This window comes from Lontra canadensis, unplaced genomic scaffold, assembly GCF_010015895.1.
Source record: "Lontra canadensis isolate GAN:19392208 unplaced genomic scaffold, GSC_riverotter_1.0 scaffold36, whole genome shotgun sequence".
Lineage (NCBI taxonomy): Eukaryota > Metazoa > Chordata > Mammalia > Carnivora > Mustelidae > Lontra > Lontra canadensis.
Genome location: NW_022631030.1, coordinates 7,306,939 through 7,333,672, shown reverse-complemented (window position 1 = coordinate 7,333,672; position 26,734 = coordinate 7,306,939). Strand labels below are relative to the sequence as shown.

Here is a 26,734-nt window from a genome sequence, read left to right as displayed (position 1 = left end):
GTTTTCCTCTCCCCTGACCATCCCCATGATGTGCCCACCCCCCATTCTCCTTCTCCCGTCTTCAGTACTCTCGTTTCTCCTCTAGAAAAAACACTTGAGAAAAGGGGAGTTCTTACCATAATATTTCTAAGTTCTTATATTTTGTCTCTGTGTAGGTCTGCTTGGATTGCTTCTTATTTTCCCTCGATCCGTTAACATTTTTGTTACTAGCAGAGTGGGAGCCTTTCTGGCTCAGTGCCACTGGCTTTTCTGTAAGCTCATTAAGGAAGTTCAAGTCCATATCGGAAAGGGTGTTGAGGTGTAGCTGCTGATGTGACGGTCTTTTCTCTTCTCGGCCTCTGTGTCCTCTTTCTTTCTTAACATTCACCAAGTGATTTCCAGTAGAGTTTTTGTACAACACCTTGTCAAAAGCCTGCTGTGGCGCAGCAAATTTATTGGAGGTTGCTTCGGGCTCCTGGCTCCTAAGTGCGCCTGAGTGTTGTAAATCATTGTTAGGCGCATTCATAATTCCGAGTGTTTCGTGCTTTACTGAAATAGCAGCAGGCTTATTCTGGTTGTGTTGCTGTCTGGGAGTGCTATGCCAGTTTCTGTGACTGACAGCCAGCTCTTCAGTCACCAGAGGCTTCCAGCCATGCTGACATTTATGCTGGTTTCGAATCTTGTGCCGGACTGGTTTTCTGGAAGGTTGCTGGCCATTGGTTGTTCCAGAAGATGGACCTCTCGGCACGCTGTTTGATTTTGCACTTTCATTTTGAGACCGTTGTTCCTGGTAATCCTAAAAAGATATCTTTGGTTAATGTAAACTCAGATGATTGGCAGTCTTCATATTTTACTTAGTATTTTTTCAGACTAGGAGTTGAGACTGCTGGGAAGATGACCACAGATTTGAAAGGAGATAAAGAGTCCAGTAGGTCCTTTCCTAATTTCAGGATATGAGCATGACTAGCTGCGGAAGTCTTCCTGGCAATTTCAGGTTACGAATTTTCTAGAAAGAAGTAGAGAGCTTAGAGTGGGCTTGATATTAAAGACAAATCTTTGACCTCAAGTGTAAAATGAAGTGTTACCAAATGGGGGGTTACGGGAAGGAGATTTACCTCCACAGGGCTACAAAGAAAGTACAAATCTACATCGAAATATGCAAGTTTATTTCAACTAAGGTGAACATTTAAAAAAAATCTCAACCGGAGAGGACATCAGTGATTCGCTTTACCAAACAACTACAAGTCAAATACAAGATGCCATTTAGATGATCGGATCTTCTTACTCATATAGGTCAGAAGCTAGAAATGACCTCTTCACCAGATGAAACAAATTAGATTTTATTCAGAGGATTATAAAAGAGTCTGCACTGTGATGGGACATTTGTGAAGCCACAAGGGTTGTTTTGCTTCAATTCCTTAATATAGCCTGTACTTAGGCAATCAAACATCTGGGGGAAATATTTCAATTTCAGAACGGTCTTTATGCTTTTCAAAGTCTTATAACAACAAAATGTACTCCTGGTATAATAGATACACTATGTAACTATATTGTGCCAAGCCATTTAGAAATATTTTCCAAGGAATAAAGCACTCATTACTTTGTGAAAAACTAGCAGAGTTAAGAGGCCTTTGGAAAGAATGATTAACTGCTTAGTAAAAACAGTAACATGACCATATGCATCAATGTGGGATAGAACTACAAATTATTTCTTTCTGAACACACATATAAAAAGAAATCTCTCTCTGTGCAACATTAATTGAAAAATGCCGGTTACCTGGGTCATTCGAGGGGGCGGGGGGAAACAACCCTTAAAGTGAATAACTCCTATTTTTGCTCAGATGGTTTCAGCTTGCTCTGAAGAATGGTCAAATTACTGCAATGAGTTCAACTTTTCACTTTTCTGATATAATTACTAAGACAACCTCTTCCATATAATATTAAGTGATATTCTATCTCCAATGACCTCTCCCTGTAATGATGAGGTTGAGGCTGTTAAATTTAGAACAGTCCCATACAATGTTACTTTGCGTATCAGATTTTTAAGTATAAATGGCTTATCTGAAATTCAAAACATGTTCTCCTTGCTTTCTGGAGGATTGGCCGGCCAGGTTCTGATGAGCTCGTCTACACTTTGAATTTTTACCGGTGGCACTCCAAAAAAGGAACTTCTTTCTCTGTGTTTCAGTCGAGAGAAGCGTTCTTCCTTCCATGCACTGTATGGAGCCGCATGGGGGGAAGGTAGTCAGGGAGGCTCTGCAAATAGATAGGCCAAGAGCATCCTTCCTTATGGTGGACCCGGAAGAAAACTGCTACTGTACAGTCTTATCAGGTGTGTTGATGGAACACAGTGGCTACTTCCATGACCATCACTGTTCATGAAGGTAAGAAACCGAAAAAGAAAAAAAACACCCACCTGTGCTACAATCTATAAATATTTCTTGATGCCAATAATGTCATTTTATTATTTTAAAAGATTTTATTTGAGAGCTAGAAAGCGAGGGCACAAGCAGAGGAGAAGAGCAGAGAGAGGGAGAAGCAGACTCCCCACCAAGCAGGGAGCCCAATGCGGGACTCGATCCAAGGACCCAGACATCATGACCTGAGCCAAAGGCAGGTGCTTAACAGACTGAGGCACCGAGGTGTCCCTGATAAGGTCATTTAAAAAAAAAAAATCGTCAGGGGGTGGCTCAGTCATTTGGGCATCTAACTCTTGATTTCAGCTCGGGTTCATGATCTCCGGGTCCTGTGATCCAGTGGGGCTTGACAATCCGCGTGGAGACTGCTTGAGATTATCTCTCTTCCTCCCCTTCTGCCCCTCCCCCTACTCATGCACGTTTGTGCGAGCGTGCGTGCCATCTCTCTCTCTCAATCACTAAATAAAGCCTTAAATAAAAAGAAATTTTGTCAGCTTTTAACTGTTAGAAAAATAGGTGAACAGGAGTTTTTTCTGCTGCCATCGGATTATACATGTCTCCATTCTCTGACCTCATTCCCACCAACAAAGAAAAAAGCTATCAGGATTTTTTTCCTTAGGTTACCAGACCCAAAATCTTGGGTTGCCACTTGGTTTTAATCATGTTATACCTTTGCAGCTGACAATTCAGATTACAATAGTACTCTTCGCAGGGTGCTTTGTCAACAAGGCCAAGGACTCATCATTTTATGAAACTTCAATTGTCTCAAGTGTTAAATCCGCTATTCACATAAACGTAAGTGCCCAGAGATGGCATTTCAGTCCCCAGAAAAGAAGACATTTACGGGCTTGATGTGATTTCTCTCACCTTCTGAGCAGACTACTTGAGATCTGTGGTTTACTGAAGATTTATTACCCGACAATTGAGACATCAGGTGTCACTTTTTAGGTCGCAAGACCTGAGTTCCCTCAAGTTAATATACAAAGCCATTCTCAGGCTACTTAATCTCCACCAGCACTGAAATCCTCTATTCCATCCCGCTCTCAATGGGGTTCTTTTGTTACCAATACTCACAATCGGTCCATACTCCATGCACTCAGAATAACTGCTTAATGGCACTGGGTTTTCCCAGCACACACACAGCAGTGGCCATTGGTACAGCGTTCGCATTGGGGAATCCTGATGCCTGATGCAGGGATGATAACTTCTTAGTAAGATCCGTACTTAGTTATTAATGTTCGTTCATACTGTGCCATCCAAGGGCAGTTTGCCCCCAGCCCTGTGAAAGGCCGTGTCTGGCTGTTTCTCTTTTAATGGCTTTCCTGCTTCCAAGCCATAAACAGAGGGAAGGATGCACGCTCTGTCTTAGCCAAAGGTTCATCTGCTTTAAAACAAAAGCCATTCTTGTTCTTTGTTACCCTGATCAGGCCTGAGGGTTGTGCCTGGGCTCCCTGTCTGTTGTGTTTATTAACAACAAAACCCAAATACTTTGAAGGTGGGAGTTCGTCTGATAATATTGAGAACATTTAGAGAACGCGTATTAACTGGCTCTGATTTTCAGCGTCAGTCAGGGAGGACTCTGTGTTCAGACGAAAAAAAGAAGCATAGCTCTCTTGATGGTGTTGGAAGCAAAACCAAAACAATAGCTCTTAGAGTCATGTAATAATAGGAAGGGTGGGAAGATGACTTAGGATGTGATTACAAGGACTTTGATATTAATGAGTCAAAGATCATCCGTACCTTTCGCCCTGTCATTCCTTTGCCTTGCCTAGAAAGTCAAGAGTTATTTTAGAGCGGCAAGAAAGGAAACCGCCTATTTCATTTTTCTGGAAGCTTCGTTTAATTAGAGAACTTTCTGTTTTTTTCTATTGACCATGTGCTCTGGGACAGAGAAGGATCTGCTATCTTCTGCTCCCTCACGCCGGCCAGCAAAGGCCAGACCCTTAGGTTAGTACTGGGTCCAGTTCTGGACACACAATGAAGCTGGGATTTGGAAAAGCCATGAAGGTTCACGGGAGCACAGAGTGGTTCAGGACAAGACCTATGTGGAAGGGTGAAGTGAAGAGGGGTGACTTGGTTTGAAGTAAAGCCCTTAGGTCCGAGTAGGATGCTTACATAGAAAGAGAGGATGGTGACTATCAACTGTCAGTTGAAAAACTGACCACCACCCCCACGCTGTTCTGCTCTGGCCACCGCTAAACAATTCATGGCGAAATCCTCTGGGCACCACTTTCTTTACCTTTTCATTTTTTTGCACAGAACATTATTTCAGACTTACAGGAAAACTGCAAGACTAGCATGGAGGACTCCCAGATCATCTTACTGAGATTCGTTAACTTTGGGCCAATTTCATCTTTCTCTGTGTGTCTCTCCACCTATAGACAGATGGACACTCAAACGCACGTATGTGTCATTTCTGTGATATTGTGTGCATTGTTCCTACTTAGTTTTTTTCTGAATCCTTGGAGACTGGCATGTATGAGTTGCATGTTTCATTCCCTTTTCATGGCACCTTTTTAAGCCCTGCAGAGTCTGACCCTGCCCACTGATGACTCTTTCTTGAGATTTTCAGGTCTTGGGTTCCATGACACTACTGAACTCTGGGCAGCCTTCTGTCTCTCTGGCAAGCCCTTCATGGTCTCTCACCTTCTGCTCTCTTCCTCTGCTTGCCCTTAAAATTTAACCATCCTATACCAGACCCTGTTCTTGACCCTTCTCTCTTCTCCCACTACCTGTGATTCGGGGGGCATCTCAGCAATGCCTACAGCTTCAGTCCACCAGGGAGTGGAATCTTACCATCAAATGTATGTTGCTAACTCAGAGGTCTTTCCTGGGTTCTATTCTCAGATCATGTTCCACCTCCAAACTCCACATCAGGCTCAGCACCCCTGTTCTCATGCCCTTCCCCCATTCCAGCCCCAGACGAAAGCCCTCCTTTTCTTCCTCAGTGGTGTCAGTACCACTACTCAGACCCTCGGAAACCACTCTCTTTCTCTCTTCCCCATTTACTTTGTATCCAAACAATTGCTGAGTTTGTTAGTCTCACTCCTTGACCGCTTCTAGCAGACTCTGAGGGGGCAGCCCTGACTCGAGGGAAGTTTCATGCCCTTGGTGGATTTACATCTGTCCACCGTACTGAAAAACAAGCTATTGGTGCGCAGAGCTTGAGACAGACCCAGCCCTGCCCTGAGTTCTTTTGTGATCTCTTGCGGGAACAGCAGCAAACCGCCCCTAACTGCTTTTGCTGTCTCTGCAATCTCCTTTCCTTCCAATCTACGCTCTAGACCCTGGCTAGAATGAATTTTCTACCATGTTAAGCCTGATCACGTCATTAACCTGGTTAAAATTGGCGAGTGGCTTCCTGCCATTTGCAGGATAAAATCTGAAATCTTTTGGCCAACATGAAAGCCTTTCACAGCCCTGCCTCTAGTTACCTGTCCAGCCCGTGTCACAGCACTGGCCTCCCTCACACCTGCTCCCCCAGATGCTGACCTGTGGGTGAGGCTGAGGACACACGACATCTCTCGGGCTCTCAGACCTCTGGTGCCACTTCCCTGTTTGCCATATTTTGATTCATTCTTCTAGGGTCAGTTCAGATGCTGTCTCTTTTCAGGAGACTTTTCTTGTCTTTCTAAGGCAGAATTTGGTGCTTAAAGTTCCTACTGCATGTTCAATTATTGCATTATAATGATCACATAACTGTCTTCCAGCTAAAGTTTTGGGCTCCTTGAGGGTAGGGACCATTTTTTTTTTTTTTAAAGATCTTTTATTACTTTATTTTTTTTTAAGTTTTTTTTTTTTTTTTTTTTTTTTTAAACCATGTGTTTTTGGAGCCAGACCCCTGATCCTGAGTGCCTGGAATATAGTAGGTACTAAATAAATATTTGTTGTGGGAATTATTTTGGTTTCATATAAAGACATTTCTTTTTAGTGGGAGCTATTCATTGTTATGTAGAGTCATCTAAAGCTATCTTTCAAGAAAAAAAAAATTTTCAGAGAGGCCCATTTTCATGAAATGATTCTTAAATGTTTTTGTAACCAGCCAGTAAATATTTACTAAGTGTTAGCTTTGGGCAAAGCACTGTGCTAAGAGATATAAAGAAACATAACCATCTTAAAGATTTTATTTATTTGTCAGAAAGAGAGCACAAGCAGGCAGAGTGGCAGGCAAAGGCAGAGAGAGAAGCGGGCTCCCCACCAAGCAAGGAGCCTGATGTGGGGCTTGATCCCAGGACCCTGAGATCATGACCTGAGCCGAAGGCAGTGGCCTAACCAACTGAGCCACCCAGGTGTCCTGAAACATAACCATCTTAACATTCAGGCAGCTTCTGGTGTAGTTAGTACAGAGGGAACACAGGTACAGCAGCCGGATATGATAAACCCCGAGGGAGTGATCCAGTGGTCACGGAGAGAGGGGCCGAGGATAGAGAGGGACAGACTGGGCAATCCCCGTGAAGGATGGGGACCAGAAAGAAGGCTCTGCATTTGGGTAGTTGAACTGGAAAAAGAAAGGTAATGGAGCTGAGTGCCTGCCTCGCTGGCGTATGCAGAGGGAGTTAAACCCGTTCTTACTGAAGGGAAGCATCCCGAGGACCACTCTGCATTGATTGTTTTAGGTCTATGACCTTTAGATGTCTGGCTCCTCCTTGTCCTCATTCACGAGTGGGTTATGAACAAATGAATTTTAGTACACCCAGAGAACACACAGCATTCTTTTGGCTTCTTCCAGTTTTCTTCCATATAAAATTTTTTACCACCTCTGTCAAAACAGAGGTGGTAAAAAGGCCATGCCACAAATCCAGACCTGTGATTATGTTATCACTGGCTGAGATCCTATAATTTTCTGTAGTGATGATTATGGAAGCTCTAGGTTGCAAGAACCTTACAATCTTCAGATGGGTTTTCTATAATAATTTAAGTAACTGGAGAAAAATATCCTAGAATAATAGCATTTTGCTGCTGGGATGCATCTTGTAGTTCATTTCGGGCAACTCTTCATTTAATAAGGAAGAAAGTTAAGGTGTGGGGGAAGTTGAGATTTCCCCAAAGTTCTGCATCAACTTATAAACAAGTGAGGGCGCCTGGGTGGCTCCATCATTAAGTGTCTGCCTTTGGCTCCAGTTGTGATCCCAGGGTTTTGGGATCGAGCCCCGAGTTGGGCTCCATGCTCAATGGGAAGCCTGCTTCTTCCTCTCCCACTCCCCCTGCTTCCTTCTCTTGCTGTGTCTCTCTTTGTCAAATAAATTAATGAAGTCTTAAAAAAAAAAAAAAGGCCTAGGTCCAGAAATCCGTGTCTTCTGACCCAGGCCATTATCTGTAACACATGACAAAAAATCTTAAAGTGTTTCCCTTGTCCTCTCCATCCTGTTGGCCAAGCTCCCTGGGCTCTCTCTGAGGTCTGGCATTGACCCTGTCCTCTACATCTCACTGCCACAGGCATTTCAGTACCTCTCCACCTCTGGGGGTTGTCCTCCTGGCATCAGCTTTCAGAAAGCTCTGGGTGAATGACTGTTTTTATTCTTTTATTTTTTATTTACATATTTTTGCAACTCTGAGAGTGACCTGGAAACCACTGAGAAGGAAAAAAGATGATCCAGGCAGGCCCTCTTTTCTAAATTCAGGGGCGCCTGGGTGGCTCAGTGGGTTGGGGCCTCTGCCTTCGGCTCGGGTCATGATCTCAGGGTCCTGGGATCGAGCCCCGAGTCAGGCTCTCTGCTAGATGGGGAGCCTGCTTCCTCTCGCTTTCTGCCTGCCTCTCTGCCTACTTGTGATCTCTGTCAAGTAAATAAATAAACTCTAAAAAAAAAAAATTCTAAATTCTCTGAAACTGGAACGAACTTTATTTTTCTTACACCTTTAGCATTGTACATAGTTTGAACTGATGGTGTCAGGCTTTCTAGGCTGGGTGATTTTGTGGGGTTCACCCCTCTTTCAGCGGGGATACAGTCTGGTGTAAGAATGACTGCTCCGGGGTGCCTGGGTGGCTCAGTGGGTTAAGCCTCTGCCTTCAGCTCAGGTCATGATCTCAGGGTCCTGGGATTGAGCACCGCATTGGGCTCTCTGCCTAGCAGGGAGCCTGCTTCCTCCTCTCTCTCTGCCTGCCACTCTGCCTGCTTGTGATCTCTCTCTGTCAACTAAATAAATAAAATCTTAAAAAAAAAAAAATGACTGCTCCACAGAACTCCATATACTGGTTCCAGAAGAAATCATCTGCTAGTGTTTTTTCTCTTCTAAAGAAACAGTTGGTGGGGACTATTTCGCAAAAATCTTCCCTAAAATCACATTATGATGTCAGAGTAGTAAACCCAGGGCCAGAAAAGGATGTTTTCATGCTAAATTACTTGTTAGTAGGCTTTCCCATCCTGCAAAAAGGAGGGTTCAGGGAAGTTCTGGGGATTCTCAAGAACCCATTTTCAGCGACTGTGTTCCCCATCAGCTAGGGATGCCATTAAGGAAACAGACTTGGAAGCCGTGCAGATTTGGACAGTATTCTGCAGCTCTGACTCCTCCCGCCCCCCACCCCCGCCAGCATTTTCTCCATGCCTTGCTTCTGTTTGGGGTTTTAAGTCTGAATGTTTAAAGGGTGATGTGATGATTTTTCTCCTAGGAAATTTAGAACCTTTGGAAAAATGGGTAGACTTGGCAGGCTGAACAAGCAATGGCCCATCTGGGCAGAAACTAGTCTCACCCTCACAAAGGGTGGGTCACTACTCTCAGGCATAAGAATAACCCTGTAAGGGATAAGAAGTGAGTCATGAACATTACTCATATTTAGCAGTAATCCTTGAAACCCATTTAAAGTTCAATCTAGCAGGTAACCTTTAGCTGTTGGGCTCTTTGATGCCATTGGTCTTCAGGATTGATGGCAGCATTTTCTCTCCCTTTGGCGTTCTGAATGGACGTCTTGTCAGTTACACTGATGGGGTAGGAGATCTAAGAGGGTAAAACATATAAAGCATGTTAATGGGATTCATTTTAAGTCTTAGAGCCAGGAGGCTCATCTGTGTACTCTAGAAAGAGGTCCTGCAGGGTTACATTTTATTTTCAGTTCAAGGATATATCTTAGTCCTTGGGGACCTGGGTTGTTCCCAAGGAAAATGGGAATAAATAATGTTTTTTCTTATAGGCATGATGTGAGAATTGGTGCTTTGAGGTGAAACTGCTATTTAGTTTAAATGTTCAGGACAGGGGTGCCTGGGTGGCTCGGTGGGTTAAAGCCTCTGCCTTTGGCTCGGGTAGTGATCTCAGGGTCCTGGGATCGAGCCTCACATAGGGCTCTCTGCTCGGTGGGAAGCCTGCTTCCTCCCTCTCTCTCTCTGCCTGCCTCTCTGTCTACTTGTGATCTCTGTTAAATAAATAAATAAATAAATCTTTAAAAAAAAATGTTCAGTACATACTTAGGGGACCCAATTTTAGAACAGTTATCTGAACTGGATGTAGCAACAAATGCTGAGTGTAATAAGAGAAATAATGAATAGTGAAATACCACTATGCTTCAAGATGATGAGCACAATAAAATAACAATATTTAATATACATGGAATGCCCATGGTGTGCTAGTCACTGTCGTAAGCACTTCGAATATATTCTATCAGTCCTACTGTATTCAACCTTATCGCGTGTGTATTACTATTACCCCCTCTTTTTGCAGATAAGAAAACTGAGGGACAGAGACATTAAGGAACTTGCCCAGAATCAGTAAGTGGAGGAGCTGGGCAGTCTAACTCCAGAGCCTCACATTTGGCAATTTTGAAATATCCTCTTTGACTTGCAGAATTTGTAATGTCGGCAGTGAATTTGAATGATGTAGAACGGAGGTTCTCAACTTTAGTTAGATGTTAGAATGGCAAAATATCAGTGCCCTGGTCCCATCCCAGACCAATTAAATCAGAAGGTCTGGGGTGGACCCAGATAGTTTTATACTTTATTGTTTTTTAAAAGATTTTATTTTTTTACTTGAGAGAAAGGATGAGCGCAAGAGTGGGGCTGGGGGGAGTAGCACGTTCCCTGCTGAGCAGGGAGTCCGACGTGGGGCTTGGTTCCAGGACCCCAGGATCATGACCTGAGCCAAAGGCAGATGCTTAACTAACTGAGCTACCCAGGCGCCCCCAGAATCCGTCACATTTGTGTTCAGATTCTCCTGCTGTTTCTTACTTTTACTTTGCATTTATGCAGACTGCTATTCAATCGTGAGAGAGGGGGAAATATCTGTTAAATATTAATAAGCCAGTGTCTGACAGTAAAGATAACCTCATTCCTCACTGCTCGACGCAGGTTCTGTGGCCACAAGCAATACCTGTCATCGTTGCTGCACTCGAATTCATAGATATGGCAAACAGATGGTATGGAAGTTTAGATACTTAAAGGTTGATCTGAAAATGGGAAAAAATGAAAATTGAGACTTCTTCATGTTTGAATATCATAGCAAATACAAGGGTAAAAAGTGCTATTGGATCATGGGATTTTCCTGATTTCAAATAGGAGTACTAGGGAGGCCTGGGTGACTCAGCTGGTTACGCATCTGGCTTTGGCTCAGGTCATGATGCCAGGATCCTTGGATTGAGCCCTGTGTCAAGGAGCCTGCTTCTCCCTCTGCCTGCCTGTCCCCCTGCTTCTGCTCTCTCTCTGACAAAGAAAATCTTTTAACAAATTAAATAGGAGCACACAACAGATTTTGAAAGATTACCCACTCTGCAAAAGGAAAACTTCCCAACACCATGAAACGGTGTAACCTGCTATGCAACAGAGAGTTTAGGAATACAAATCTGCCACCGCAGGTGAGGAACTGTGTGTCAATGATGCCATCTCTCAGTCCCTCTCCTGGTACTGGTTTAAGAAACCCGAGGGGACTATAAAAGTATTAGGTTTCATAACGTTGGCCCTTGTTATTGCAAAGGACTCTATCCCTTACTGCCATGATGTTAAAAGGAAACACCACTTAATTACAAGTAAAATCATCTCTTTCCTGGACAAGAAATGAAGGCCAAGAGAGTTGTGGGGGGGGGGGGGGGGGGGGGGAATCTAAATAGGCTGCCTAAGTGGGCGAGGAAATAATCCTTTTTCAAACCTCACACAGGTGATGTCTTGGACAAAAATGTTATCTGGAGCTTGGGAGAAAAAATTGCACTGAATCATAGACCCACCGCTAGGATGTTTGATTTCTCTGGCTTTTGTAAAGGGGACTTGGTTTAGTTAATTCAGTTTGCCGCTGGTGATTCTGATTGTTGGACTGCCCGGGATGCGTTCCCTTACACTTAGCTCTGGCAAAAAGTTTCCAAATTACAAATACGTTGTCCTAGGCTTTCTTTCCCCAGAGAGTGTAGGATGTGCGATATTTTCATCCACGGGCTGTTTGGGCGGAACTCGGTGTCAGAATCACCCCGGTGAGAGTCTCAGGGCAAGTAAAGCATACTTCTACATTATCTCTTTGAAAGTGGAATGGGACACAACCTCTGCCAGCTATTTTTTTTTTTTTTGTGAACCATTCTATTAATACCAATCAAATCGAGAAAATGATCAAATGAAATTGCATTTTGAGCATCATAAGCTGTGTAATGTCTATTCTGTTAAATTGGGGCCTATAATTGCTTCTCTACTGAAAAGATACAACAAAGACAGCAATCATGGCATGTCATTATCCCAGACTAGAAAACCGGCCTTTGCTGGGAGGACTTCAAAGGCTTGTGGTTCTCGAATTGCATTTGGCTGCTATTGATGAAACGCGGGCAATCCTGATTAGGTGTTTACACTGAGGTAAGGCGCAGAGCAGAGAGCCTGAGTGCCTGGGTCTAGAGCCATTAAAAAATTGTACATTATGTTCCTTGCTTTGAAGTGAGGGTTTGTAGGAAGGAAAGCAACTCAGATTGAGTACAGCTGAGCTAGATTGGGCGGCTACTTCTCTCTCAAAGAAACTCATCAGGTTCTTAGAGAATGGGCACCACAGAAAAAAGTTGAGGCTTTACACTGAGAGCTGTATGTGAATTAGTAGTTTGCACAGACACACACTGAAACATGTCTAGAAAGCATATTATCCTTAAGTTCTGCAATCGCTGCAAGTTTTGCTCCTTTATTCCTTGACATTGTTTATTGTTTATTTTTTATTATCACGGACGTTGTGCGGAGCGCCCCAGTTAACATATCCGTTTCCTTGTTATTCTCTGATGGTATTAACAACTAGCACATAGCCAAATTAAAATAGGCCAGAGTGTCTGGATTTTTTTTCTTAAATGTATTATTTGCTTACCGTCAGTCCACCACATCTGTTACTTAATCCCTGTCTTCGGGACCTGAGCGCTGGATTCGGCGAGCATTGGTTAACTTGGCTAACGAGTGATCTGCTGTATTAGTTCTGTGTTTCTGAGACATTGTGCTCTGTGGCAGTCCAAGCCCACAAACAGCTCTCTCTTGACACATGGCCGGCAGGAGAGGCGGAGGCATGGCGGCACCAAGAGCCCGCCATTGTCGGGCTCCAACACGGATTTTTGCACAGCTGTTTGAGTTATCTGGGGATTTGTATTCATGATTCAGCCATTAAGAGACAAAACACAGTTGTTAATACCATCAGAGAATAACCATTTGGCTCTGCTGTTGGTTACCTTCTCCATTCGTGCAGAACACTTCATGATGCATTTCACACGCAGATGCTCCATCAGAATGTGAGGACATTGAAACCATTGGAGATACTACTTTTTTGCATTCATTTTCCACATAAGGTCCTGCCACTTTTAAAACCCCCAAACTAATTACGCCAGCCACTGCCTTCAGTGCTTCCCCATTGCCCTTAACCTTTAAAGGTTTAAGGTCCTTCATTCTGTACTTCTTGTTCTTTTCACATTGTACTTTCTTAACTCTGTGGTTGGGTCATAGGCACCCTTGTTTCCTGGTTTGTGCATAGGCCATCTTTGCTGGGAAACACCTCTTCACCTCATTTATTCTGACCAGTCCCATTCACTGCTGCTGTTCCAGCCTGGGCTGAAATAGAATTTCCTCCAGGAAGCCTTCCTTGACTCCTCAGATTACAACAAAGGCACCTGAGCTCACGGCTTTGGCACTTTGTACTTTCCTTTCTGTAACAAGTGTTGGCTTGGTAATGAGGTTTGTTTCCCCTCTAGACTGTAAGTCTCAGTTTTGGTGGGCTAGTCACACGAGCCAGGCACATACACGCTCTGTAAGTATTATTGAATGAAAGGTCTATCTACATGGAGCACTGAATTCTCCATTGACATCAGAATACATAGAATCTACTTGTTTATCTGGCTAGATTTATGGTTTATAATAAAGTCAGGTAGCCAGCCGTCAACAAAATAATGTGGAAAGCAGGCCTTATCTTTCCCTTTCCCTTGCTCACTCCGCCCAGGACCACTGGGCCGTCACCGTTCTCATGTGCTGTTACCTCTTTGAGGAACATTCTTTCCTCAAATATTTGCATGATGCGCTCTGACCTCCTTCATGACCTCCTTAAAACCGTAATTTCCCCCCACCCCCAACTCCCTATTTCTCTGCTCTCTTTCTCTCCCTAGCACTTCCATCACCTATACATGATTTATCTATTTTTGTCTATTGTCCATCTCCTCCTACTAGAAAGTTAGCCCCATGGGGGTTGGGATTTTTGGTTTTTGTTCAGTGTTATATTCTAAGTACCTAAGACAATGCCTGGTACCTAGTAAGGTCTTACTAAATATATGTAAATGAATGAAGCAATGAACTATTTTCAAGAATATGAAAGATTTTTAGGAATACCTTGTGTTTGATTAACCAAGTAACCTGAACTCTATATGACACAACTAGGGATAGGTAAGCGTGACCTCTGGATCGCCACAGAATTCAAATTAGTCCATTACTAAAATCTTTCAGTGATTCCACAGCATGTAGAGGAAAGGCATAACTCCTTAGCACAGCGGTTCTAAAACTTGAGCATGCATTAGAATCACTTGGAGGGCTTATTAAAGCAGATTGCTGGGCCTCACCCCAGAGTTTCTGATTCAAGAGGTCTGGGATGGGGCCCAAGAATTTGCCCTTCTAACAATTTCCCAGGCGATGATGATGCCACTGGGTTCCAGGGACCATATTCTGAGAGCCCTGCTTTACAATGACGTACAAGGGCCTGCATGAAAGGCACCTGCCAATTTCTCTAGCCTAAATACCCACACTCCCATCCTCACAGTCTAGATATGTACAACACAGAAGTATTCGTCTTCTCCTCAACTCATTGGATTCAGCAATCCTCTCCAGTCCTTAAGATCTCCCAACTGATACTCATAGCTGAGGCTCATGACTCCCCACTCCTCTCTAGGATGTCCTGGGATTTCTGTCCGTCAGTTGGGTTGTATACTTACCAAGAGTATTTTACAATTGTTCACAAACCTGTTTATGTCTATTGTCTGCTTTGTTAAAATTAAAACATGTATGTAAAGGTTAGATAATTTGGAGAAATCTGAGCATGAAGAGAGAGTTGTTATTTTCATGGAAACAAAGTAAAGTAATTTAGAATGGCTCAATAAAGCAAAAGGCAAGAGAACAACTCTGGGGGGGGGTGGGACATGGAAAACTGAAAAAGGTTAGGGAAATAGTTATTTTAAAAAAATCATGGGGCGCCTGGGTGGCTCAGTGGGTTAAGCCTCTGCCTTGGGCTCAGGTCATGATCCCGGGGTCCTGGGATCAAGCCCCGCATCCGGCTCTCTGCCTGTTTCCCTCCTCCCCCTCTGCCTGCTTCTCTGCCTACTTGTGATCTCTCTCTGTCAAATAAATAAATAAATAAAATCAAAGAAGGTTATATTCTAGGTCCTTTCTTTAAAAAAAAAATGCCTTTTAAAGATTTACTTATTTATTGTAGAGAGAGAGAGCTCACTTGAGCAGGGGGAGAGACTCAGGGAGAGAGAGAGGGAGAATCCCAAGTCGATTCTGCACTGAGCAAGGAGCCCAATGCAGGGCTCAGTCCCAGGACCCTGAGATCGTGACCTAGGCTGAGATCAAGAGTTGGACACTTAATCGACTGAGCCACCCAGGCGGCCTTGTACTGACTCCCAATATGTCTGCTTCCTACGAGGGCGGGAGATGCTTAACAGCAGATACACTGACAGCAGCAAAAATGACTGCAGACCCCTAGCAGTCTGGGGCATTCAGGGAAGAAGCAGAGCATCCTTCTTCCCATTGCCACAGCCAGGGACATTACCACAGAGCCAAGTGCCATGGCCCCAGCTAAGCTAGTACCAGCCTGTCAGGCCCTCCAGCACGTTGGTGAAAGCTGACCTGGGAAATGATGGCTCAGGTTAAGGTTCTGGTTTCTGAAAGGGCAGGCTTTAGTTACGAGGAAAGTTTCCTTTTCATGGATCCCTCGTTAGTAATGTTGACTGAATGGAGTAACACTCCATAGATCACACAATTCTTAGCTAAACCAAGTGCTGATCAGTGCACACAGACAGATGCCTGAGGAAATGCGTTATGCTGGGAAAAAACCATGAAGTTCAATTTGAATTATGCTGTCCTAAGTAAGTGCTCTTGTCATGGTCACACAGGGCAAAAGAAAAAAAAAAACCCAATCAATGACGATACAGAGCACTTACTCTATAGAAGAATAATTTTTATGAGTATGATAGAGGTGAGACTCAAAAATACCCAGGGGCACCTGGGTGGCTCAGTGGGTTAAGCGTCCACCTTGGGCTCTGGTCATGATTTCAGGGTCTGGGATTAAGCCCCCCCATTAGGCTCTCTGCTCAGCAGGGAGCCTGCTTCCCCCAGTCTCTCTGCCTGCCTCTCTGCCTACTTGAGATCTCTCTCTGTCAATAAAATATATATAAAAAAAATACCCAAACCGGAAGAATTCTAAAAAAAAAAAAAATTCCATTTCTAAACAAATTAGAAAAAGATGATCATCAGTGAAATAAAGGTACAGCTTAATTTTATAGACAACCAAAAGTTTTACTAAATCTAAAACTACAGAAAACGAGAGCAGTGGGTGGCTCAGTCATCTCAAGAGGGAGGGTAAGGTTTTCCCAAACAAGACAAGGAAGAGTGGTCCACCAGCATGACCAGAAACGCAGGGGAGACGCTGAGTTCCCAGAGGATGCTAGGGGTGGTAGGGAGGCGGGGCCGGGGGTGGAGATGACAAAGGAAATGGCTGAAGCAGCAAAAGGGGTTAGGACCCGGAGAGCCTTGTGTACCACTCTGAGAGTTTGAATCTGACCCACAACATGGCAAGTGTAACGTGTGTTTTCTGAGTTCTCTGAGAGTCCTACCATAGATTGGGCTACTAGGGCATTGAAATGCTACCCTTTTAGGTACAATTTTTAAATTCTACCTGAAGTGCTATCCCTTTTTTTACTTTGAGGCACTATGATCTGAGAAAAGGAAAAAAATATCAGGTCCTACTCTGAGTGGTTCCTTTCTCTTCCCATAGCTTGAGAGAAAGCCATAGCTTGAGAATGCCCAGTGTTGACAGTAGCTTCCCTATACTGTCTGCCACGTGTCAGGAGCTTTGTATAATTTTTTTCTAGTAGGCCTCCCAAGGCAGGAATTGACCCCATATAATAGATAAAGAATATCAGTCTTAAAGAGTCTCTTGCTCAAATATCTAGGAAGTGCTACCACGTAGTTCGCTGAAGAGCCAGGATATAACATTGTGACTTCCAAATTAGTGCTTTGTTTTGGTTTTATTTTTTCTCCTGTAACATTGTGTTGTCCCTAGGGGAGAGGTCTGCTGCCACAGGGGGCACAGACCAAACCTGTTCCCCAGAGCTTCCACAGTTTTCTCTTCCTTGTCTGTTCACGTCTCAACTTGAATGACATCTCCTCAGAGATGTTCTCTGGTACCTCCCTAGCACTGAGCCCCGAGCACATAGCTGGTGTTTAATAAAGGTCTGTCGGCTGACTGACCTGCTGTCCCAGCAAGAGCCATGAATGTACACTGATCTTAAAATGGGTAGTGGATTTCTTTCTTTTTTTTTCAAGATTTTATTTATTTATTAGAGAGAGATGGTAAGGAAGGGAATACAAGCAGGCTGGGCAAGGAGCCCAGCCCAATGCCAGCACCCTGGGCTTGTGACACTAAACGACTGAGCCACCCAGGCGCCCCAAAATGGGTAGTGGATTTCTTTTTTTAAGATTTTATTTATTTATTTGACAGAGATCACAAGCAGGCAGAGCAGGCAGAGAGAGAGGAGGAAGCAGGCTTCCTGAGGAGCAGAGAGCCCGATGTGGGGCCCGATCCCAGGACCCTGGGATCATGACCTGAGCCAAAGGCAGAGGCTTAACCCACTGAGCCACCCAGGCGGCCCTGGGTGGTGGATTCTTGATAGCGGTTCATTTTGTCTGGAAGACTATAGGGGACCGAGTAACCTTTCTATATTTGTTTTCATAAAGTATCTGTAATTTCCAAGAGAAGAATAACAGGTCTAAAGCACCCTTCATCGGTCTTCAAAGTCGCATTGGAATCAAGATAGACAGCTAGCTCCTTTTTCAAGACACAAATGTCTTTTAATGGTAGCTCAGAAATTGACTCAAATTCTAACTAATGAGTTTCAGACAAACCCTGAACAACTCATGAATAAAAAAAAGAAGGTCTTGAATGTTCAGCAGCAAAGTCACGGGCTGACGGTGATACTTAGGCGCCCTCTAGTGTGTTTTGGGTTTTATAGCAGTAGGAACGGGCCTTCCTTCACACGTCCTGTGATAGAGATCTCCTGGATTCCAAAGTGATCTTCCCAGGGCGTTCTAATGTACGATCAATAGATGAAAAATGCACATGGTACAGAGGAAAAATGGCAAAAATAATTGTGGGGCAGTTTAATTTAGAAACGGATGGTTCTGCTCTGAGCCATTATTTACAAGCAAAGAAGGCAATTTAGGTGACCCCGAGCGGTCAGTGGGCGTGAAGTTACAAGTTACTACAAAATGTTGTCTTGTGAGAAAGGGGAACCCTCCCTACACTGTTGGTGGGAATGCAAGCTGGTGCACCCACTCTGGAAAACAGCATGGAAGTTCCTCAAAATGTTGAAAATAGAACTACCCTATGACCCAGCAATTGCACTGCTGGGTATTTACCCTAAAGATACAAACGTAGTGATCCGAAGGGGCACGTGCACCCGAATGTTTATAGCAGCAATGTCTACAATAGCCAAACTATGGAAAGAACCTAGATGTCCATCAACAGACGAATGGATAAAGAAGATGTGGTATATATACACAATGGAATACTATGCAGCCATCAAAAGAAATGAAATCTTGCCATTTGCGACGACGTGGATGGAACTAGAGGGTATCATGCTTAGCGAAATAAGTCAGTCGGAGAAAGACAACTATCATATGATCTCCCTGATATGAGGGAGAGGAGATGCAACATGGGGGTTAATGGGGTAGGAGAAGAGTAAATGAAGCAAGATGGGATTGGGAGGGAGATAAACCATAAGTGACTCTTAATCTCACAAAACAAACTGAAGGTTGCTGGGGGGAGGGGGGTTGGGGGTGGGGTTATTATGGACATTGGGGAGGGTATGTGCTATGGTGAGTGCTGTGAAGTGTGTAAACCTGGCGATTCACAGACCTGTACCCCTGGGGAAAAAAATATGTTTATAAAAAAATAAAAGATGTTGTCTTGTGAATCCATAGGCCTGGTTCAAAAATAAGAGCTATAGCGCGCCTGTGCGGCTCAGTCATTAAGCGTCTACCACTGGCTCAGGTCCTGAGTACAGGGTCCTGAGATGGAACCCTGCATTGGGCTCCCTACTGTGGGGTGGGGGCGGGACTGCTTCTCCCTCTCCCACTCCTCCTGCTTGTATTGCCTCCCCCACCCCCGTCAAATAAATAAATAAAATCATTTAAAAAATAAGAGCTATAAAAGGGTATCAAATGGAAGGCTGTGCTCTCATCCCTGTCCACCCTTCACAATTAATCACCAGCATATCCTTCCAGTTTTTTATGCATACCTAATGAAACACAGAGCTTTATCCTTCCTCACTTTTTTACACTGTGTGCACTGTTCTGTACCTTTGATTTTCCCCTTAATAATAAAAAAAACTCTGGTAAGTTGTCCAAAACCGTTCATGGAGAACATCCTCATTATTATTATTATTTTTTAACAGCTACAGTATACTTTATTCTATGGATGTACTATAATTTCAGTATTACCCATGTGATAGATATCTGGGTAGTTTCCAATCTTTCTCTGAAAAAAGGCTGAAATGAATAATATTGTACAGGAGTTATTTCAAAACTGCACATATATAACTAGGAAAAATTCCTAGGAATGTGATGTACTGGGTCAAATAAAAATAATCTTTGCTAACAATTATATAGTGTTGGCTATAAGGCAGACATTGATCTAACAAAACTACATATATTAACCTATGTATTTAACCTTAACAATCCTGTGAGGAAGGTACTGTTATATATATATGTATGAATACATACATACATATATATATTTTTTTAAAGAATGAGGAAACTGAGGCACATAGGGGTTAAGCAACCTGCCCAAGGTCAGAGAGCAGGTGGCAGTGCCAAACACCTTGGCTCTGAAGTCTATTCTCTTCCATTATGTTTTACTTTTTCAAGTAAAATGTATAATGTATAATAAAATGTATAATAAAATGTATTTGTATTTTAAAGGGATATTAACAAATTATCCTCCATACTGGTTATACCAATTTTTTATCTTACCACCCTGATGTGGTACTTTTTTGCCTACAGCTTCATCAAACATTTGGAATTTTGTTGGTTTAATTATAGGTGAAAAATAGTAGTATTGACTTATATTTCTCTTCTAATGGCTGAGGTTGGGTATCTTTTCATGTATTTCATAGATATATGACTTAACTTTTCTGTGAATTTTCTATTGACCTTTGGTCTTTATTTTTGTATTGGGATTTTTAGTCTTGATTTCTAGAAGCTGTTTATATATTAGAATATTAGAGTTTCATCTGTGATACGATTTAGAAATATTTTTGTTCTTTGTATTTTGACCCTCATGCTTTTTCCTATAGAAGTATTTTGTATTTATGTAGTCAAATTTATCAATCTTTTGTAGATTTTGGATTTTCAACCATTTTGAGGTTATGGGAGAATGTGCTTCTTTTTTTTTCCCTAGTATTTTTGTGGTTTAATTTTTTTAAATTAAATATTTGGTCCATTTGGAATTTATCTTGTTGTATGATATGAGTTATGGATCTGACTTCATTTTCTCCCAGATGGCTACACAGTTGTTTTATTGAACAATGCACCATTTCCTCAATGATTTGAGATACTGCCTTATCAAATCATAGTATCATCTCCTATATTCTCATATGTAGTTTTGTTCTGCTTCTGCAGTTTCTACTCTGTTGTTCCATTTTTGTCTATATATGCATCAAATATCATCCTAGTATTTAATTATTGAGGATTTGAAATACACTCTTTGGTAGTGCTAAATTCTCTCACAATTCTTAATGTCCGGAGCTTTCTTTATTATCCCTGCTTTAATTTTTCATCTGAACTTAATCAGCTTTTTGAATTCTACTTAAAAAAAAAACTGTTGACGTTTTTGGGGGGGATGTCATAAGCTGCTTAGATGTACTTTCAGATCTTCCCAAAGCCAATACACAATTTAAGGCCATGTGGAATTCAACTGGGCCTACATGCTTGTGACAAAATGATGTATTAAAAAGCTGCTTTTCTTCACTGTATAACGGTAACTGACATTTAGTCATTCATTTGGGACAGATGTCATTTATCCTCTCAGTATTTCTGGTTGTAAGACATTGCTCATCTCTTTCAAAGAAGTTAAGAGGAGAAAATAGCTTTTCAAACATGAAAACTTTCCGGATAGATGCTGCTTAATCTAAAACCATATCCTCCAAACCTGCCACCTCCAATTCTACCTCCTGCTCACAAATCGGCAGAATAATCCTACCGTCCACTGAACACCTCAGTGCTCTATGGCTACTGACTTACACAACTATGACTTCCGGTTTCTGGAAAACCCTGTATATGTATTATGTGCAGTCCATGGACCAGTAGCCTTGACATCACCTGGGCACTTGTTAGAAATCCACACGCCTGAGTCTCACCCCAGACCTACTGGATTAAAATCTGTATGTTAACAAGATTCTGGGTGGTTCATAAATGCCTTAAAGTTTGAGGGGAAAAAGAGATCAGTGGTTCTCAGTGGCATCAGAGCAGCAGAAGTGGCATCACCCAGAACCATGTAGGAAATTAAAATTCTTGGGTCCCACCCTGTACCTACTGAATCAGAAGCTCCTAAATTAGGTCCAGCAGTCTGTTCTAACAAGCCCTCCAGTTGATTCTGATTCAACTAATGTTTGAAAATCCCTGATGTAAAGCAATGGTTCTCAATCTTGGCTAAGCATTAGAATCACTTGGGGAGCTTTGAAAAAAATCCCCATGCTGACAGTGCACCCCAGATTAATTAAATCAGAAATTCAGGGCTTCAGCAGGCCAAGGAATCTGTATTCTTTTAATTTTCCAGATGATTCCACCATGAAGCCAAGGATGAGAACCACTGCTCTAGTCTGGAAAAGTGCGTCTCAAGTCTGGCTACATGTTAGAATCACTTGAAGATCTTTGAAACAAAAATACTGGCGCTCAGCGTCTTACCCAAAGATGTCAATTGGTCTACGTGGAGCCAAGAATCACTTTTTAAAATTAGTTTCTCAGGTGAATCTAATATCCAGCCAGGTTTTCAAACCACCGCTCTAGAAAATACCATTTTCCCTTCACATAAAATTTGTACTAAAGAGAGTAAGTCTGGGGGTGATATAAGAGGTCCATTTTTCATTCCCCGTCTATTTACTGAGACCTTACAGTATGTTAGGCTAGTTACCATGAAGATTGAAAATAGGTACAAATCAATCAAGTTCTTGCCCATAAGGAAACCTATAATATATAGGGACAGAAAGACCTGCACATATGTCATATGTAAATAATGACTCTAAAGGAACATATTGTTCAATGCTATTGACTATAATTCAATAAAAACAGTTACACATATCCTATCACTGTTAAGTCAAACTAATTTCTATCCTTTTTAAAAGAAGAGGAGTAAGAGGAAGGAAATGTATGTTGGAAAATGGTGAAGAAACAATTTTGAATATAATTAGAAATCGGCCCTCGGACATTTGAACCTGGAGAAAGTGGTAGACAAGGTCAACGGCCACTTCAAAGATTAATTTATGAGCTTAAAGATTGAGCAAGCTAAAAATGCTTTAAAGTTTTCTCCCTAACAAGAAATTGTGCTATGGAATCACTGTAAGTCAGCTCACCCCAATATTGTTTGTAAATGAAGTTATAACTACTAAGAAAAATTAGCAATTAAGAAATCAGCAATTAAAGAGTTTATAATAAAGCTATTTTCACTTCTATTATGACTTTCTTTTGGCCTATTTCTCTCTCCTTCTAGACTGGCTTCTTTTGAGAACACATTTAAAAATAAATGAAAAATATTGTTCTAGTCTGGGAGAAATTACTGGTTATAAATACTTCTCACAGATAATGGACAGTGGAATTTATATTTTTAAAGGCGCAACCAAGCAAAATTCAAAATTTCATATATTTTATGAAAGGTACATTAACATCTAAAATTGGGACAGATTGTTGATAATTCTTTTGCATTCAGCCAACTGTTTTGAGAATTCAGCTGAATATACTATATCCATTCCTCTGTTTTATTATCAGTTATAAAGGCAAGATGTTACCATAATCCTTTAAGGCTATAAAGGGAGTTTCTGAATTAAGAGAAAATCACAAATGTTCATCTACCTCCTTTTCATGTTTTATCAAAAAACACTTACAGGTTAGAGCATTTTAAATAATACCAGTTTGAATTTGGAATAGCTCTAAGGGCATCCCCATGTAATGTAATAACCTTTCCTTCATATTTGAAAATGACCTCACAGTAGGTAATGAATTTCAAGCTGATCCTCCCAAGAAGGATGGTGGATATACTGATCTAGCTATTCTTTTCTTATGTCCATGGACATGTCAACTAGGAGTTGGTCTGATAGGATCTGCGTGCCCAGCAAATAGAGTTAAGGCTACTGACTCCAATAGATTTGAATCCATCATCCAGGATGGAATTCACTCTAGAAATGATCAGATGAGAAAGGGAGGGCACTTACTGTTCTGATTTTATAGATGGAGAGACTAAAGTTTAATTATATCATTTGCACAGAATAAAGGACAGTGTAGTGATTATCAGTTGTGGTTGGAAAGGTAGTAGAATCATCTGGATAATTAAAAAGAAAAACCAAGGGGTAACTGGGTGGCTCAGTTGGTTAAGCATCTGCCTTTGGCTCAGATCATGATCTTGGGGTCCTGGGATCAAGCCCCACATTGGGCTCACTGCTTCATGGGGAGTCTGCTTCTCCCTCTCCTTCTGCCCTACCCTCGACTCCTGCGTGCGTGCTCTCGTGCTTTCCGTCTCTCTCTTGCATGAGCTCTCTCAAATAAATAAATCTTAAAAGCCCCCAAACCAAACCATCACATGCTATAGCCTGCCGCCGTCCTACCACCTCCCAAAATGTATATAAAAATCGAAGTTGAGAATCACTTGTGTGTGTGTTGCTGTCATGTGACTGTCATGCTGTCATGTGACTGACATGAGTGTGTCATGTCACCTCCAACGTATTGGGACATTTAATAGAGTTGAAAGCCAGTGGTTGTAGTAGAAAGAAAGGCAACCAACACAGGGAGTCAAACCTTCAGTCCTGATTTTATCTAATGGAGTATGCAATTAAAAAAAAAAAATCCATGGTTCCCTGAATGGAAATGTTTTGGATATATTAATTGAATTACAGCACTGTAAGCCATTGATGGCTTTGATTTTGCTCTTAAGAATTAGTGGAATAAGGGGCACCTGGGTGGCTCAGTCTGTTAAACATTTGCCTTCTGCTCAGGTCATGATCCCAGGGTCCTGGGATCCAGCCCGGTGGGAACCCTGCTTCTCCCTCTCCTTCTGCCTGCAGCTCTGCCTACTTGCACTCTTGCTCTCTCTCTCTGTCAAATAAATTAAATCTTGAAAAAAAAATTGTGGAATAATTCCCCTGATTCTTCAAAGAGGAGCAAGGGATAGGGCATTTGTTATACTCAGCCGCATGGTTAGAATGGCATCACCGTCTCAAAGGAAATGATCTCCAGCCATTGCAAACAAAGGCACATTCCAGGCCAGTAGTGCTTGGAGGAGATTAATAAGTAGCACTTACATACCTGTTCCGGGAGAATGTCCCCCCTTTTTTTATTGTGAAGTTGAAGATAAGAATCCGTTTTAGGAGTAGGTAATCCCAAAGTCAGCTTGTTTTTCTCTACGAAATATTGTTTGGACTTCCTTCGTCGACGGCCACGTGATCCTGGCAGGAAAACCTCATGATGTGAACTTGAACTCTTCAAGTAGCGAGAGAGGTTGCTGGACTTCTCCACCAGGTCACTGTCGCTCAGCTCCGAAAATGGCTGGCTGCGGTGGGCACCCCGCTCATAGTTTGGGCTTAAAAATTCACTGCCAAGTAAGGAGGCAACACTCTGGGGGCTACTCTTGGGTTCACCTTTCTCCCCGGAGAGTTCCATCGATGTCTCCTTGGAAGGGTACAGGGGATCCGGATTCAGATTTTCGGAAGAGCTGTCTACAGACTCTGGCAATGCGCCCATAGTCAACAACTTCCTCTCCTCTTTCTTACTCTTCCAGTTCGGGTCATATCGGAGGTCTGAATATTTGTCTTCTACTGGTTGTTGGCTGCCCAAAGCAGAAAGGAAATGTCAAGTCCTTAATTAAAATGAATTTGCGCGTTATGTTTAATTATCTTAGTTGAATCTTTCTCCTATAATTTTCCTTTTACTACCTACGTATCAAAGACCTAACTGAGGCTCAAATTAGGTTTATGGAGTACACATAAGGGCAAAAAGGTTTTAATTATTCGTTCATTAAATTAGGGAATAAAAATGGGGGATAGTTCATTTATGAATGCCTGAAAACCGCTGAAAATCACACGCCAGTGAATCGCTGTGGTTCAAGGGGAGCTATGACTTATGCACACCTTGAACACTTCAACTAGCGAATATCAACCTGCTTTCTCATTTTGGCCAGTGACGCATACATTTGGGTGCTTATCTGGGAAGAAAATGCCGTTATTGCCTGGATGAGTGTTTCCTCCGTCTGCCCCTCCTGTGAGGGGAAGCAAGATTGATCTTAACTGAATTCCTACCTAGGTTCATCCTCCTTTAAAGTATTTTGCTTCTCATCTTGTCTTTGTAGATTTCAATGCATATACTGAAGAACGAACCCCAAAGTTTAGAATCAGACGGTGGCTCACAGAAAAGTTCTTAGTTTGTATTCTGTGGGTTTGTCACATGGATGCACACAAAACAGACCACAGGTCGGCTGTAGGACAGCCCTACTTCAGCAAAAGGTTAAACATATGGTCTCACCATAGGGACGTGGGCTAGTCCCTAATCAGGGCATATGATCCCAAGTAAAGTCTTCCCTTTTCCTCATGACAGTCTCAATTTGTAAAGCACCTCCTGGTCTTAACCAAAAAAAGAAAAAAAATGCTGGTAATATGGCATGTTTAATGGTCCCTTTCATCTTCAGAAGCTAAATGGGAGAGATTTTCCTTCCTTGAGTATAGTAGATGCAATCCTCTAATCAAAAAGAAAATGTAAATCACCTAGGCTTTTTATGCTACTTGATATTCCCGTTTACAGAGGACATAATTTTATGCTGGGTAAACAAGCGAATGGTGCCCCAGCTACTGATTTACTTCTCTTAATGTGGCCCTGGATGTCTTTTGATTTGAGGTAAAGCAAAAATTAGAGTGAGAAGACAAAACTCCTGTGTCTTGCTAAACTGTCATTTTGAATTAAGATGAACTTCTTGGGACACCTGGGTGGCTCGGTCAGTTAAGAATCTGTTTTCGGCTCAGGTCATGATCCCAGAGTCCTTGGATCGAGTCCCATGTGGGGCTCCTTGCTCAGTGGGGAGCCTGCTTCTCCCTCTCCCTCGGCCGACCCCCCTGCTTGTGTATGCTTTCTCTCTCTGACAAATAAGTAAATTCTAAAAAAAAAGAAAGAAGAAAAGATGGAGGACTTCTTGGAGTAGGCTGCTCTGCTTTCTCCACCAAGGGAAGAAAAATGATATTCTCTTCCATCAAAATGCCTGAATGGAGATGGTGCACATTTGTTGGGAAGTTAGATATCAAATTATGCAACTCACCCCATGTCCTAAGCATCATGGGTTACCTGCCTCTGGGTTTTTTGAAAAGGAGGTTTCTCCTGTGTGATGTCTTATGAACTCACACTGTGTTTTAGCCTTGTCTAGAGAGCCTCTGCTCTCTAGGTCTCATTGGGCATAGAGTGGGGATGTGG

At 42.4% G+C, this 26,734-nt stretch overlaps 1 protein-coding gene across 4 annotated transcripts in view; it reads right to left on the bottom strand.

Moving 5' to 3' along the window:
- JHY (junctional cadherin complex regulator) overlaps window positions 1-26,734 on the bottom strand; it is a 54,347-nt gene that overhangs the window by 14,123 nt on the left and 13,490 nt on the right. For 3 of the 4 annotated variants that reach the window (XM_032868767.1, XM_032868769.1, XM_032868768.1), the window contains exons 3-5: window positions 24,587-25,106; window positions 9,216-9,329; window positions 117-775 (exon numbers count right to left, since the gene is read on the bottom strand). In XM_032868767.1, coding sequence (XP_032724658.1) covers window positions 117-775; window positions 9,216-9,329; window positions 24,587-25,106 — 1,293 coding nt within the window. The remainder of the gene's footprint in view (window positions 1-116; window positions 776-9,215; window positions 9,330-24,586; window positions 25,107-26,734) is intronic. The other variant, XM_032868770.1, reaches the window with a different exon arrangement.